Here is a 16,755-nt window from a genome sequence, read left to right as displayed (position 1 = left end):
TGTGTGTTGACAAAGACATTGTGTGGGGACAGATGAAGATGGCTGGAAGAGTTCATATTTCTCTCCTTGACATCACGATTGACACATCATTGAAGACACACAAAAAAAAAAAACAAAAAAAAACAACAACAAACAAAAACAAACAAAAATATAATGTGAAGAGGAGAAACATTTTGAACAAAAGAGTTTAGAAGGGTCATTAAAGTTTTACCTGAGCCCAAAAGCATACACCTCCCTCTCTCTCTCACTTGTGCCCACTCAGACAACTCAAATCACGTAAGACTCTGTCAACCTGTTGTCCCTAACCCCTCACTCGTACTCAAACCCCCTCCCTCTTCCCATCATTCCTCCCCTTTCCTGTCTTTGCCAAGTCCCCACTTCTTCCAGTCAATCTCCACCGTCAACCTCGTTGTCTCTAGAGGCGGTGCGGGCTCTCCACTGTGACGTCCTACCTTCTTCACCTTTGCCCTCCACCCATCTCGACAGCAGTTGGAGGTGAACGTCACTCAAGGACAGGTTCTTTCGTTGTTTCTCCCCCTCCTATCCTTTTTATCCCTCTTATCCACAACTGTCTTGACTTGCATAGGTGCTACTCTGATACTTGTCCACAAAGCGTTTCCTTGGAACAAAAGCAAGACATTGTTTCCTTTCTGGGGAGCAGAGGCTCAGGCAGCTGACAAAGTGGAACGGCTCACGCATGAGGTAACTTCTGTCTGACATGGACCAGTGATCATCGCAAAGGCGCAAAAAGCAGGCAGCTCACATCCAAGTAAGTTTTTTTTTTTCGCATTGCATAAAAGCATTGAATCGACATCCCGGATTTGATCCTAGATTTTTACTATTAATTTCTGTACACTTTGGGGTTTTTTTTTTAAATTTAAAATTACCTTTTGTCTGAGGAATATGTTCTGTCGTTTGTTTCCCATCGTCTGACATATCCTGGTTTCAGTGAATTTGAAGGAAATTCTTGTTTAATTGCTGATTTTGAGTGGCTTTGTATTGTTCCTTCAATTCTTGGATTTTTTTTTTTTTTCAAGCAGCCAAACTCAGCTAAATTTAGGTTTGAAGTTAACAGGGAAGATTTTCTTAAACATAAAATACTTGCAGAGCCTGTAAACACATAGAATGAAAAAAAGACACAAATGATGGTCAACGAAAGGCAAAGATAAGGTCTAGATATTAACATTATAAAATGTGTTAGTAAACATACTAACAAGAACTCATGCTATATCGAGAAGGAGACGGATGGTTCATTTAACTGTATCGGTGTTTAACTTGTAAAGGTTAACTTTTCTTTCGACGGCTTTGTAAAGTTGCAAAAGCTGCAAAAGTTAACCTTTCCTTCCACAGCATTGTAAAGTTGTAAAGGTTAACTTTTCCTTTTACAGCTTTGTAAAGTTGTCAAGGTTAATTTTTCCCTCCAAAGCTCTGCTCGGAGAGAACTGAGAGAGCTTATTGTGTGAACTTGATGTTTGCCTTAAGCCGGGGTATCCGTAAATCTGCAAGCAGGCAAACAGAACACATTTTCAACGTCTAGCACAGTTTCAAATAAAACAAGGGTTTAGAAGACTGTGATCCTCCAAGCGTGAAAGCATGCACGGCCAGACAGGCGGTTCCATGATGGATTGCTCAAAGAACAGATGTCCTTTGAGATAAAGATTGATTTATATTCGTTGTGCATTCATAAGGACTTCCTGGAGTTGCTTTTCTTTTTTTAAGTTAACATTTAGTATGTTATTTCACTTTCCTAACTGTCATTTCCCTTGTCACTGGCCAAGGTGACGGTCACCTCAGAGCAAATCAAGACTGGCAATAAAGTATTTTAAAATTTACATTGTTATAAAATACATTTTACACAGACGACAAAAATTACCATACAATAATGTGATTTTAAAAGTAGTCATCAGTCAAAATCAAATGTAAGAAGGAAAAAACCCATGAAGAGTGAGTCTGCGATTCATCACTGCCGAGTCCACATTGCTTTATAAGACAGATGTTCATGTAGATGTAGATTTGTCTTACCTGAGTGCACGTTTCATTTCATCACAAAGTGGGGGCAAGCGGGGTTAGTAGCGGAGGGAGAGGAAGGAGGGTTGATGTGTAAGCAAAAGTGTTTTTTCTCTTTAAACAGTTTGAAGCGATACAGAAAACAAGAAGAATGACCACAAAAAAAAACAACAAAAAAAAAAACAAAAAAAAACAAACAAACAAACAAAAAAAAAAAACAAAACAAAAAAAAAACAAAAAAAAACAAATATTTTTTTTCTAAACTTTACGGTCCACCTATGACAGAGCCTTGCAACAACAGATGACTACGATTCAATGCCAGAGCTTTATCCCAAGTCAACAGGCGTGAGTCAAACTCATCTCTCAACAAATATTTCATCGCGCTTCATCGGGATGGTCCTTCGGAGATAATCTCTGAAAATGTTTGCAAGGAGGGGGACGGCAGGACAGGGGGATATATTCCCCGGCGTTGACAGGTGACAAGCGCGCGGCTCCATGGTAACGGCCTCTGACAGGTGAAAATTTATCGGGTTGTTGCCGTGTTATACTCTTGTAAATTCCGGCCATCTTGGCGTGTAGTAGACTTCTATGGTGGTTTTCAGGCACAGGACCCACAGAGTTTGACTTTGTACAACATTCTCGACTGCGGAAGTTTTAGTTTATATGACAGTGCCCAAAACAAAGAAAACAAAACAGAAAGGCAGTTACAAGTGTGAGGAGCCGCCTAAAAGAAATAAAAAAGGGTTAAAGTAAATATAAACAAAGAAGGGACGTGAAAAGATAATCGATATAGACGAACACAGAGACGGGGAGAGAAAGGAGAGCGAATGCGAGCAACGACAAAAAAAAGTTGAAATAACAAGAAAAAAGTACAGGAAGAATAACAATGGCCTGACAAGGAGAAGAGGCATAAAAAAGAAAGTGTACTAAGAGGAAAAAACAGAATAAAAGATTTTTAAAACCGCGGGGTCAAATCTTTGACCCATGGATGGTTGTTGTTGTTTAACTCCATGTCAGCAACGGAGGCCATATCCCGGCGAGTTGAATGCAGAGAGAGAGAGAGCAAGGGTCAGGTCTGGTCAGGTCGGTGAAAAAACAAAGTTAGCGAAAGATCTCTGAACGGCCAGGAGTGCCTGTTTAATACCAAGACAAGCGGTAATTATCAATGATTTGCGTTCTTTTATGTCCTAGATAACGGAGATTTTGTCGATGGGATTCCCATTTAACATATCGCAAAATTGCGACAGAACCTATGGGTGGTCTAGTCCAAATCACTGGACGAAGAAACACAGTACATCTTACTTCAAAGGCTTTTTAGAATAATTAAACAAAATATTCCAGGAAACGGAAATGAGCACACAAATGTTTAAAGTGGTTTTGACAAATTATTAAATAAAATATTGAGCAACAATTTAAGTTTAGAAAATCTTTATAAATTATACAAATAAATATTAAATCATAACTTCAAACGCCCCCCTCATACTTATTTGCAGACATTATCCGTCCTGTAAACGCCCGCCTTGTAACATCCACCATATCTGAGAAAATGATCAAAAACCTTTGCATTTTATGCAAGTTTTAAATCTTATGTTTTGCAGACAGTGAACCAGCAGGAAATAGTCCAGAAACTTAGAGAGCTGAGGACAGCTGTTCGATACCCGGGGCTGACATGTTCACCATCACCTTTACCCTTCTTGGTATGCGTTTGACACAGCCAGTACCCGTAGTTACGAGGCGAGAGTAAGTCGCTACCCTGGGGCAAAATGGGGAACTCGTGAACAAGCATCTTGTTACAATGCAATGCCCAAACCCCGCGGATGCTATTTTGTTTCTTTACCCCAGGGTATCTTTGTGATATCGCATCATAACTAAGTCTTCATGGGCTAAACATCACCAACGAGGCCTACACACCACTTTATAACTTCAGAAACAAGATGCTTGACCTGTCGTGCACCACGCTGACCCTGGGCTACAATGTCCCCTCGCTTCGTAACTACGACTTCAGGAAAATTCTCATGACTAGGTTGGCATTCATGTTGAAGCTGTAACCTACCAATAGGCCAGTGAAGCCGGTAACCTGTGCCTTGCAATGGATATGTGTCCGTCATACATGCGATAAGCATTATGAACCCCACACAGTCAACTGAAACTTGATTAAGTCCTCGACATGAAATCCAACCCTGAGTCGCGACAAGTTTATTGTGAACATGCTAAATATTGCTGAAGGCCTGAAGTAGTAATATTTGACAGGACAGTAAATAACATTCGTCGATGAACATGAAATTGTAATATTATGGCTGTAAATATCATTCCGATTTATTTGTCAAGGAACATAAAGTGCTAATTTGACAGGGCAGTGAATATGAACACGGTTCCCAGTTGACTACTTAATAGGCCAGAATCATCCAAACGCCCTAAAATTTTTGTTTTTGCTCATCTGCTTATTGTCTTCCCATACCTTTTTTTAGTTGCGACCACACTGCACGTGTTGGTGGCGCCCTCCACAGCATGTTACCGTGAATGCTCGTCTGCCTTCAACCAGAAAATCTTGGAGCTTGTTCCGGTTACAGACACTGCCATTATCAGGGAAAAATCTTGCGAGTGAGTTATCTTTCCTTCCAGTTCTTGTTTTCCATTTAACGTCCTTTGCTCCGCTAATCATTCATTCATCGCAACGGCTTCACAGTTTGTAAGCACGTGCACGCACACATTTACGACAAATCTGTTCATCTCTGTACCTCTTTACTATGAATTCACTCCATCCCTGCTTTCCCCCAGTTTTCCAATATTGACTACTTAAAGAACTCAAGTTCTTTGTTGTCATGATGGATGCCACTGATGAATATTTAGGGTTCTGTTAAGCTCTGTATACAGTAACATGTCTTTCTTTCGCTCCCTACCCCTTCTCCAGAAGAAATAATGTTTTCGGTCTTTGTGTCGTAGGGCGATGGGGCAGCAGATAGTCTGTCTGAAAACTCGCCTCGGGACCCCAGGCGCTTGCGACGACCCGAGTACGCAAACTGTGAACAGCATCCTCACCTTCATCGAACCAGATTATGAGAGCTCTTGCCGCAATGCAACCGCTAGTAAGCTTTTTTCGTGTAAACAATCCATAAAGATGGCCAGTAATAGGGAGATGTGTTGTGTGTGGTGATGCTAGCTCCAGACACAGATCATGTGTATTTCAGAGTGAACGCACGAAAGGAGGTCAAATTGGTGAAGTTAAAATGGCGAAAGTTTTGAAATGAACGTGTTTCGTATTTGAAGGATTTTATTTCCTACAGTTTAAATTACCACAACAGTATGATGTCACTGACAGTTTTCTCAGGTAAACTCCTTCACTAAGGAGGTTATATGACTTACGACCACTGTTGCAGACACCACGGGGCAAAGCCTGTCGCCGCAGCAGCTGGTGTTGAAGTGCGGACAGATGGGCAAAGAGTGCTACGACGATTTCAACAACACCTTCACCCCGGCCGTTACGAAACTCAACGTCACTGCTTTGTGCGCGTAAGGAAGGATGCATGAGCTGAAACTCCGTGTAAACAAATTTAAAGGGGTGCCCGGGTACAAAATATTTCGAAACAGACAAACACATAGATATGTAGATACAGCATTTTATGTAGTCACAAGTCATAATAAAATTCAAATGACAGAAACCCGTTAGCGGCTGTCTTCATCAGCTCTCAGTCATTAGAGATTTATTTAATCTGTTATGCTGCGTTGTATTTACTGCTGTACTGTAATATGATTGATGTCATAAACGCAAATTCGTTTTCTAGGTTCTCTTTTATTTTAAAATATATAATTTGAGATAGAAAGAATGATTTCAGGTTGGCTTTTTTGCGCTATCTAGGTCCCTGGACCAGTACACACTGTGCGCCGAGCGAATGATGACGGACTGTGGACAGTACATGGCGGGTCCCATCACGTCCATTCGGTCCTTGCAAAGGAAGTACAGCGCCATGTGTTCCACTGGTTAGTCGCAAGGACATCCTTGTCTTATTTTGGACAGTCTTCTATTGTATCTCACGCTGAATGTCTGTTTGTCTGCCTGTGTGTTTGTCTTCGAGGTGGTCACTGTGCACTGTGTCTTCTTTAGGCCTTTCGTATGCCATTGACACATTTCACACATGAAGTTCCGACATTCTGTTGTTTTGATAACTACTATTTGAATATTGATCCTAATTAATATCAGTTTGTTGACTGTTCATTGCGCGAGCTATCATTATCACCACTATAAATCAAATCTTGCTTCTTTTCGATGAAGCGTTTCTATGTTCTGTCGCTTTAAATATTTCCAGAAATTGAGATGAAATTTTAAGAACAACAAAAACATTTTCTTCTCTGACGTTTTGTTCAGCTAATAACGTTGGGGGCGAGGTGATGTCCGACTGTGTGAACCAGACCATGCAGTGCTACCTCAACTTTAACAGTAGCTTTGTACCTGCTGCGTCCCTGCACAGTCTGACTGGCATCTGTGGGTAAGAGGCCGCCATTTTGATTTGACATTGAGATCGAGAGGATTGGAGAGAGAGATAGAGTGTTTGCTATGTACTCTTTACAAAAAATTTAAGATAGAACACTCTTGCGCATGTGTTAAACTGCCAGTTCATAATGTTATCAACAAGCTACAGTAAAAAAATACTAATTGTAGTGCGTGTGTGTGTGTATACGCGTGCGCGCACAGCTCAATCGAGGACTACTCCAAGTGTTTGAATGGCGTCCACAATATAACAGCTTGCCAGCACTTCACCAACCAGGCTCTAACAGGCCTCGCCACAATGCAGCGTCAGTATACTGTGGTCTGCGGAGCGGGTGAGTAGTCCTCAGGCATCATTACCACTTCACCCAACCCACCCACAACAATGTCAGTTATAAGCAGTTCAAATACTTTCTGCATTGCAAAATTTTAGTAAGAATCGGTTGCTTTAGAGTCTATAGAAAGCAAACCATTTAAATTTTGGCAGAAAGAGGCGTTTTACCATGTCCGCTAAGATGAGGATATAGAGTGTGTAACATGAATCGGTATGAATCCTTAGTCTCGAGGTCCGTGTGCTGGACCGTGGATCAGATTTTCGTTGGTTCGCTGCTGCTGCGACCTGTAGCTGGATTGCTCCCTCTTCCCACCTGGCACTGTTCTAGAAGTGGTTATCCAATTTCTTTCAGGGAGGTAAAGACAGCAGGAGATGGTTCACTGCCCCTGCGGCTTCAAGGCGATGAAACCTTTTAGAATGAATCTGATCAATCAATCGTGATTCCCCCTCTTAAAATTAATGGCATGGTTACGAATAACTTACATTTTAAAAGGCAATCTCCTGATCACCCTCGCCCTCTCTAAGGGAGACAACTTTGTTAAAGTCTTCATGTTTGTGAATTCGCATTTCTCTCGGTATAGCAACAGTTCGGTGAACAAAGCGAGCACTGATGTTTCCTAAGTATAAAAATTAAATAATTTATATTGATCTAATTGTTTTACTGTTAGTTGTTTTCAATTAGGTTTTTGTCAAGGATATTGACAGATGTCTTTCGTAAACAAATGTCTCCAATAGAATTCCTAATGATTTTAGCTCATATAAAGGATTGGCTATTTTCTAATCGTTTTATGGAGAACTATAATAAACTAATTCACAGTTGCATATTTCAGTTGTAAATGGGAAAATGGGGATGCTGTTGCTGATAACGGATGATATATGATAAATAGATGATGATGGAAAGAAGCTGGTGGATGTAGGAAGATAGTGGTAACGGATGATGTCAAGTGATGACGACGATGATATTGATGATGATGGTTTTTTTTTTCCACTGTACCAGACCGTGGGGAGACATCCCAGAAATGCATGGTAGAGTTTCAGAGCTGCTACAGAACTTTCAATAACACTTTCCTCTCCGCCTTGCAGACACCCGGAGGAGCTAGTTTAGTTTGCAAGTAAGCTGCTTTTGTGTACCATTATCCGCCAATCATTTTGTTCTCTCTAAACCATTAAAAATAATAGTATGTTCAGAAAACATTCTATCAGAGCTCACAAGATTCCCTTCCCCGTGTACATTAAATTGACTGGACAAACTTTTGTTTGAAAGAAAAACGTTTACTAGTGGTTAAGACTATTAAACGGTTATTGTGACGTCACAATGCCAACTCATCGCAGCTACCTTTCACAATGAACCTTCTATTAGCTTATGTAAGCATGTAAGCTGAAGGAACAGAATTTATGCAGGGGGAATGCAGCGATTGGGAATACCGTTTCGTAAGAATAGCTTGATTGGTTATACTCGCTAAGAACGGATAATTAAGAAATAACTGTTTCTGCAATGACGTAATAATATTCACCGTTTGTGCTTCCATCGTCCCCGTGCAGGTCTGTGGAGGACTACGGACAGTGCGTGGACAGGGTGGAACCCGCCTGCAGTCAGCAGAAGGTGGAGGTGGTCAGGACAGCGAAGCTTCTGAGGCAGATGTACTCGGCACAGTGTGACAAGAGTGAGCTGCGACAATGTCTTCTGGAAAAAATAAATGAACGAGTGACGGCCAGACAGACAGAAAGACAGAACAGACAAGAAGACACACGTAGGCTGGATAAACACGGAAAGGCAGAGATAAAAATAACGGGAAAATAGAGGCAGGAGGGCACGCAGATAAAAAGACATAATGTCCACGAGCTTTCGGATAGAAACTTCGATGTTCTTTACACAAAATTAGCCAGTCTAGGACATTTTTCGTGAAGTTCTTGTCATAACCATGAGATTACCTTGATTCCAGAGCTCCAGCAGCTTATGGCATGTTTGCCCCTGAGAGTGTGCCTGAACACGTTCGTTGGCGGATCGTTCCTCATGACGTCACCCTCACCTCTGTGCTCGTGAGTATTCCCTTTTTTTTTCATTTGGGGATGTAGAGCGGTGGTCAGGTGGGGTTGCAAGAGGCGGGGCAGGGAATGGGAGGTTAGCTTCTGCAGGGCAATAAACAGACTCCTAAAACAAGGACAGAAAATTGCAGCTTAATAGTTCCCTGTATTGTGGGCCCGATTCATCTGCAAGGGGCAATGAGGGACGCCATCAAAAGCCTATGTATGTACACCACCAGTTCCAGTCAGAACAGTTATATCTTGGCGAAACATACTCCAGACAGGATAGGGGTATATAGGTTAAGGATACGTCAGACAATCTAGTGCTAGCTTGGTGATGGATGTTCGAGATAAAGCGGTAGCCAGGGAGAAGGTGCTCAGACGTGTCTGTGGAGTAGCAGGCATAGCGCGTTGAGGTTGTGTCCCCACACCCGACATCCAGCAGCTAACCCAGCGGTTGTGCAGCAGCAGGAGCGATTAGTGACGCACGTGACTTGTGTGCAGGAGGTTCTCCACATTTTTCCCGTGCGTGGAGTCGAGCCTGCAGCTGTGCAACATCCCACATCACGAAACGGGCGTGGACTTCCCGGCGCTGGGCAAGCTGACAGGCAGCTTTTGTCAGAACCGTGAGTGACTGTGTGAGCTGCTCTGTGCCATGCAGTTTGTGTGCGAGTCCCTCTGTCCCAGTGTGTGTGTGCGAGAGAGGGAGAAAAAAAGCGCAAGTTTACGCACGTGTCGTGTCTGTGAAAGCATGTATGTGTATATTTATATGTGCATATAAAGGATAGGTCATAGCTGTCTATGCAGTAGATATGCTTTTATCATCTCTGGTGATGATATACCCCAGTGTTTTAAAATTATTTTACACCAATTTCGCACAATTGTATTAAAATTTTCGTCTTGAACAGCATTTTTGTTTTACTTTATTCATTTCTGTAACCCAAACTATCATCTAAACCTTTTTCTTCGAACCCTGACCTTCATCATCTATTGACTATTGTCTTTATTGTGGACACAAAACAATGTTATCAATGACGTCAGTGATGAGATGTAAAGAATTGACGACAGGTCTATTGTTGTAGTGTTGGGCAACACCCGCTTGTCGATGTGCCCTGAATTCCACACCTGCACGGAGAACATCATCGCCTCCCGCTCACTCATTGACTTCAGTGTCGTCTTCAATGGTACAACCTGGTGCGAGTAAGTACCGTGGTAGCTAGTTCTGTGGTGGGATTGCGATGGGGGAACATAGTACATGTACCAAATAATATCAAGCAGCAACAAGTCACAAAGCTTGTTCAAGGGCATGTACATAGAAATTGATCAGAGAACGCATTCGCCAGACCCGGACAGAAAGAACTACTACATACATCTCAACTTATGGGACTGTTCTTCAAGTTAGTTCTAGAGAGAGAGTGAACACAGAAGCTGCAGACAAAAAATGTGATTTGAGAAACCCACTGACTCCATGTAATACAACCAAACGAGGTTAGGGTTTTAAAGATGGCATTAGGAGGTTTGGGCAATGTAAGGTTCGAAATATCTACTTTCCATAACCTAGACCACAACACATGCGTATCTAGGTGTGCGCTGGTGGCAGTATGTGCATGTGAGAAAGTCATGTCCAACCTATGTTCACGTGTTATATCGTTGTGACAGTTACATGGACATGGCGCTGGGGTGTGTCGTGAAGGCAGTGAGTGGGGAGCTGATGGGGAACTGTATGCTGTCCAACGACCAACAGATAAAAAGCCATCTGACAACGCTGCAGAAGTCCAAGCTGGACGTCTGTGAAAATAAAGGCAAGATTTGTGATGCACATAAAAACAATGACACTTTCTGAAATCTGAAAGAACCCTTATACTTGACAGCAACCTTTAAGACTTCAGAAGATTGCAACTTAATGAAATTTAAAATGTCACAGAATCCTTACTTAATAATAATAATAATGATGATGATGATGATGATATGATGATAATAAAAGACATCTTATTTTAACAACAAAGTCCAAAATTTATAAATACTGGAATATTCATAAATGCTAGAAGACTCTTTTGTGTATTTTAAATTTTCAATGTCTGGAATTAGACATTTTATGGCAAGAATAGATTTGTGACAGCTTTTTAAAAATATTAATAAAGGTCCCTTCATATTCAACATGCACATAATACTTAGCAATTTTTTGGCGTTTCCCAGTTTCTCCAGCGCTGTCAGGATCCAGCGGAGCAAACAACAATGCACATGGTAAGAAAGTGTGAAAACTTGGAAAGCTAAACCCACACATGGAACTTAGAACCCGCACAATGTAAAACTATGAAAACATGCATTGTAATACTCTTTAAAAAAAGTAAATAAATAAAACTTACTAACGACAGTTCTAAAAAATTAAAAAAAGCTGTAATGTTAAAAAAATCCTAAAAAAATCTATTAAATTCTCAAAACATTCTACTGTTATCAAGTAAAGTTCTGAAATTATATTTTGTAAGGCTGAGTCAGTAATTACTTTCTTGCTGTAATGCTCATACAAATCAGTCACTTTAAAGCTCTCAAAAAGCTCCCAGTTTCCTAAGGTGCACTCTGAAGCTTCTTTATGGCATCTCTGGTGTGCTGTGAGTTATTAAAATAAAATAGCAAATAGTAATTATGAATAAATTTTGTTCAAGTAATTTCAACTGGTTGGAGTATAAGTCGGAAGACGATGAAACATACCTCATGTCAGGAAAGGAAGTAATGTACAGTTATTTTTATTTTCTAAATTATTGTTTTTCTGGTCAGAACATGCTGTAACATGCTCCAATTTCTCAAAATGCAGGCGGCGAGGAGCATGCTAGACTTGACAGTGCAAGCAGAGCAGCAGGATACACTTCAGCAGCAGTCAAGATGGCGGCCATGGCAACCCTCATCTCTTTTTTTGTGCAGCGCCTTCTCTAGATGGTCGACGGGAACACAAGCACACACACAACCGCACACAAAATATTCACGCACATATAACTATTGCATTTGTATAGAAGATTTTAAAAACAAAAATAGCATCATGTATCTTAGAGGGTCAGGGGACATAATTTTGTTAACCCTTCCTGCCAAAATATGTGTTGACCAGGCTGATCAAATGCTCTGGGTTTTTTGTAAATATGCCAAATCTCTAATACCTAAAGTCGTTAGAAAGATGGACGGGGAGCATCAGAACGGTGATTTTTTCACCGATTAGTAAGCTGCTTAACTTGTCGTCAACAAACAAAAATGGTGTCTGCAAAGTCTCGATGGGAACTGAAACCTTTCTATAGTAACAAATGATGAAAAAATAGACGCCCTCTGACAGATGAGGATGGTCTTTACGAAGTTTGACCCTAGACAACTGTGCGTGACTTTCAAACGTGTACATAGGGAAAGGTGGACACCAGCTGATTGATGCAGCTTGGATTGGCATCACTTTTGAACTGCCAATATGGAGAGTACAAAGACTTATGGTCAGTCTGACTGCTCAATTAGTAATAAAAAAATGTTTATGAATAAATCAAATCGTTTTCTTTTTGAATGTAGCGACCGGTCAATTCGACCACAGAAGTAGACAATTAAGCTACTATTCAGTATAATGACTCGTAAGTAAACAAAACGGAAAATATTTTTTATGGAAATTACTCAAGTGATATACATATTTATATTGACTCGGATCCACTTTCTCTCTCTCCCTCTTTCTCTCACATACAAGCAAATTGCGTACTTTACTGATCTATTGAATAAACTCCACTATATACTTCTTTACTGTTATTAGTGTGCTCCAATAATAATTGCACCTTGTTTAACTAGAAGCTATACTCGCCACGCACGAAATGCACACACGTAAAGTTGTCGACCTGTTAAGTATGTTATGGAAAAGGTGGGCTTTAAAGGTCGAACTTTCCCTTTCCCCGTTCGGTAAGAAGGGATGGATCTGATCTGGCGAAGTGAGGTTAGGGTAGTTGTCAGGCCAGATGGATGCAATTAACGAAGACTGACCATTGGAGTAGCCAGCATTTCGGGAGCTTCAGGAGTGTGTCCTGATATGCGATATATGCAGTTCACTGATGGCAACAAACAGCTTTGCCCAATGCACAGATTATTGGATTTATAACTTAAAAGATTTTTTAAATGTATTTTTCCCTATCCCTTTTTGTTTCTGCTTGTGTTATGTGTTCATGATTGTGTGAGACAGAAGGTGCAAGTGTAAGCTAAAGTATCATTTATAATAGAAGTTTGGAAAGACTGCTATCATTTAAAAATTGACTTTGATATTTAAGGAATGGTTTGTAACATCTTGAATGGAAATTGAAAATTGACACAAAAAAGGTTGCCACAAATTACAACTATGAAGGATAGTTCATTAACAGACTTAACATGTAATTGACTTTGTGCAATATGTTAAGAGCACTTTTTTCTTTCATTAAAAGAAGTGAGAGTGTAGACTATTAAAAAATATAAGAGTATTCTTGTGGATATATTTTTTGATTCTTGTAACTTGTTTTTCAATCTCACAGGCGAACAGCCCCCCCCTCACAATACCAAACCCAAGATGCTTGTTTATTTATTATCATGTTAAGAAATGCTGTACTATCATCAGATTGTGTGTTTGTGTATTTTTGTGCCCGTTAGGATACTGCAAGTCAGTGTATGAAAATTCTTGAAAACAGTTACCTACATTGAGAGAGTAACACAAAAACAGTAATTAAAATGGAAATGTTTTATATTTCATGATGAATTTTTACTGAATTCATCACCAAATGAAGTGTAAATCAATAGGAATGTCATAGCAAAGTCATATATGAATTTTTAAACAAAACGGTCTTGTTTTTTTTTTTCTAACAGGTAGCCATTATGTAAAGCACTATTTGGAACCCTTTGATGTCTCAAATTCTTTTTCTCCACCTTTGAATATAACTTTTAATAAAAGCTTTAAAAGGTGAGAAAAGAAGCAATCTAAAAGCCATTAGTTTTAGAGAATAAAAATTTCAATTTTGTTTGTTTGTAGTTCCCCAAAACTAAGAGTACACTACACACTGGTTTTCTATCTCTTGTAAGTCACTAATTTTGTTACTAAATTTTTTTCATTTCAAGCTAGCTGCAATGTAACAATTATCACTGTTGTTTTGATAGGTACATATACCTATAAATATGATACGGTGCTGCATTTGTATATGTAGGTGGTACCTTAACCATTTTTTTAAAAAAACTTTAAAATAAAAAATGTATCATCAGTAGAAACTGAGTTAGAGATATCACAGATAAACTTTAGTTATTAATAAATCAAAAGAAATAATAATTCAAAAAGGACTCAATATAACAGTGCCAGTGAAGAAGGATTGTCTGTCTTGACCAGGTCTAGAAAATGTCAACTGTCATTTAGTCATCAGAGTCAGATGCCTCTGAAATAAGTGCTTCATAAATTATTTTGTCAATGTTAGCCTTGGTCTCTAGCAACTTTCGTTTGTTCTTGATTTCCCTGAGCCTGTCACCCACAGTGATTACATAGTTATAGATGGAATCTCTACACTCCTTCTGTTCTTTGATGCTTCCTTGAAGATTTCTTAACACTTCGACAACACATTCTTCGAACTGATCTGATTTGGACTTGCCACTTGTATTCTCCAACATTCTCTTCTTTTTTGCTGACGGTGGTGGAAGTATACATGTTCTTTCAGGTGAGGGTGATGGGCATGGCTGTAATTCCTGGTGAGATGTGACCGTCTGAGAAGATGTTGTAGGAGATGGTGTTAAGGGACCACCACTGACTTCCAATGGGAACTTGATGTCTGGTGTAGTTGATCCCTCTCTATCTCTCTCTTCATCTCTGTTTAAAAACTGCAATAGAGCGATCATAAGTTTCATTTCAGGTGTGCAACAGCAATGTGCGTCTTTAATGCATTCATGTATATCCTGGTATTTTTAACAGGTCTAGCTATGATACAGATCAGCTAGAGTTAGGATAAAAATCACAATACTCTTCAGATTCCAGTTTTACCTACTTAGTATTTTCTAGATCATGATTTAAAAAACTTGTATTGCAGTTTATATAACTTACATTTGCATTATTGGAATTAGTTTCTTCTGAGCACACAGAAGCTCTTTGTGACCAGTTATTTGGAATGCCTTCAGTCTGCGAACCTAAGAAGCTACTTAGTCGGTAATAATATGTCCAGACTGTTCTGCGCCCAGTAGGATCTTCAGTTGTGGTTGCATATTTCTCCCTCCTCCTTTGATCTCGCCAATATGTCTTTAGGCTTTCAATTTTTCTTCTTACCTGATCTGTTGAAAAACAATGGATAGATATTTTTGGTTTAAAACCTTTTTTAGACAATTTATCTCTAAAAGATTAAAATATTATTTATTTTTCTGTACATTTTCTTGAAATATTTCTCGGTGCATCTCAATACATGCATTATGTTGATATGGCACTATATCTGCATTTATAACAATAGTACTGCAAAAGCATACTTAACAAAGATGTATGCACATCAGCAAGAGTAATTATTTATATTTTTCTGACAAATAATTTGCTACATTATATATCTACATACTTCTTACTTTCAATTTTTGTTTCATAAGCAGATTGTGAAGATATTCATGTTAGTGTAATCTATACGTCTTTGGGAATGTCAGCAATCTATGGTATGTTTCATGCTTTCACTTGCTCCTTTCTTCAGTCTTTTAGTTTCAGTCATATAACAATTTCTGATTACATCTTTGGGTACATGCGCCTGTTTTGGCGATGGGGAAACTGTATGTCAGAAAAATACTCGGAAGACACTTTTTCAACACCATATTCTATAGCATTTATAAATACCTGGCAAAGTCAACGATGGAAATGGCATACTGTAACATTCTGTTGGATACATTATATACTTTATTAAATTTTAAGAGCAGTCTTGAGTAATGTTTACAATGCGAGTTACTCGCAACAGGTTTACAGTAACACCCAGTGCGCTGCCCTTGTTTGCTGAAAGCGCGGGCCGAGTACCTATATACATGCACTACCTAAGTTTGTCAATACGAGATGCACAATATAATGTCTTATAAAAATATTAGCAACACCTATCTGACATTAAAAGTTCTAATTTGTTTATATTTCGAATATTTCCGCGTAAATACAACTCAGCAGCGACAGAACTTCTAAACGCAAGAGTTCACTTGTCGTCTGCTCCGATTTGAAGTTCTCTTTCTTACTCTACACAACCCACACCATTTCACAAATTAATGACAAAATATTTCTTCACAATATTTTAACTTAGTTAACAAAAAGGATTCTCTAAAGAGACTGTGCACTCGGAGACTGTTAGAATTCTTCGCTCGAGAACCTGCGACCTGCGTTTTACAAACGTGAGCCACTATAGCTGCCACTTGAAGTTGGCATACTCACCTATGGTCCATCCGCGACCAAATGCGTCAGAGATATTTTGCAAAGCTATTCTTCTGGACACTCTCGATCTGTAATTCGGATGTGTTACTTGCCAGAGACACGGGTGTTCTTCCCATTTATCGATAAACTTGTCGACTTCTATAGCGTTTAACGCGAACAATGGCGTGTCCATTGCTTACTTAGGTTGTGGCCTTGACTTTATTGAGGCCACCCAATCGGATTGCAGAGTTCACCACATGTCGAGGGCAGAGGTCAAAATGTTGACATTTACACATTCTCACATTCCCACACAGTTTTCAAACTGTCCCCTAAATCTTATAAACACACTAAAAACAAGAAAACAGAGATACACTTGTCAGTGTGTCTGGTTAAGAAGACACTGCGCCGAGATCGCATGGCGTACTTGATCATCATTGAAAGATATAATATATATATTGACGGACGTCAGGCGCCATACTCTATATATACTTATAATTAGTTTTATTTTAGATGGTGTAATAAGTTACTGAGGTCATG

The 16,755-nt window shown here is 39.6% G+C and overlaps 2 protein-coding genes across 2 annotated transcripts; one reads left to right on the top strand and one right to left on the bottom strand.

Moving 5' to 3' along the window:
* Nucleotides 1–374: 374 nt before the first annotated feature.
* Nucleotides 375–13,443, top strand: LOC112559335. Its single transcript, XM_025230484.1, has 16 exons — nucleotides 375–769; nucleotides 3,606–3,704; nucleotides 4,476–4,608; nucleotides 4,951–5,093; nucleotides 5,385–5,517; nucleotides 5,864–5,985; nucleotides 6,371–6,491; nucleotides 6,698–6,825; nucleotides 7,822–7,936; nucleotides 8,367–8,488; nucleotides 8,768–8,864; nucleotides 9,354–9,475; nucleotides 9,932–10,049; nucleotides 10,509–10,651; nucleotides 11,046–11,093; nucleotides 11,662–13,443. Exons 2-16 carry the CDS (start codon nucleotides 3,677–3,679, stop codon nucleotides 11,778–11,780), a joined length of 1,692 nt encoding a protein of 563 aa, XP_025086269.1. The 5' UTR covers nucleotides 375–769; nucleotides 3,606–3,676; the 3' UTR covers nucleotides 11,781–13,443.
* A 108-nt stretch (nucleotides 13,444–13,551) lies between these two features.
* On the bottom strand, nucleotides 13,552–16,447 carry LOC112559336. The gene is made up of 3 exons (XM_025230485.1): nucleotides 16,240–16,447; nucleotides 14,905–15,128; nucleotides 13,552–14,684 (listed from the first exon to the last, which is right to left on the bottom strand). The coding sequence occupies exons 1-3, from the start codon at nucleotides 16,409–16,411 to the stop codon at nucleotides 14,226–14,228; spliced, it is 855 nt and encodes a 284-aa protein (XP_025086270.1). The 5' UTR covers nucleotides 16,412–16,447; the 3' UTR covers nucleotides 13,552–14,225.
* Between the last annotated feature and the right edge of the window lie 308 nt (nucleotides 16,448–16,755).

The sequence above is a fragment of the Pomacea canaliculata genome, linkage group LG3 (genome assembly GCF_003073045.1).
Source record: "Pomacea canaliculata isolate SZHN2017 linkage group LG3, ASM307304v1, whole genome shotgun sequence".
Taxonomy (NCBI): Eukaryota; Metazoa; Mollusca; class Gastropoda; order Architaenioglossa; family Ampullariidae; genus Pomacea; species Pomacea canaliculata.
Note: the sequence above shows the minus strand (reverse complement) of the source record. Positions and strands in the feature narration are given on the sequence as shown.

Coding starts and splice junctions, on each gene's coding strand:
- LOC112559335 (XM_025230484.1), top strand. CDS start 3,677: ATGTTCACCATCACCTTTACCCTTCTTG. Junction 5,518..5,863: donor AACGTCACTGCTTTGTGCGC/GTAAGGAAGGAT, acceptor TGCGCTATCTAG/GTCCCTGGACCAGTACACAC. Junction 6,826..7,821: donor TACTGTGGTCTGCGGAGCGG/GTGAGTAGTCCT, acceptor CCACTGTACCAG/ACCGTGGGGAGACATCCCAG.
- LOC112559336 (XM_025230485.1), bottom strand. CDS start 16,411: ATGGACACGCCATTGTTCGCGTTAAACGCTATAGAAGTCGACAAGTTT. Junction 15,129..16,239: donor TGGTCGCGGATGGACCATAG/GTGAGTATGCCA, acceptor GTTTTTCAACAG/ATCAGGTAAGAAGAAAAATT. Junction 14,685..14,904: donor CTAATTCCAATAATGCAAAT/GTAAGTTATATA, acceptor GCTCTATTGCAG/TTTTTAAACAGAGATGAAGA.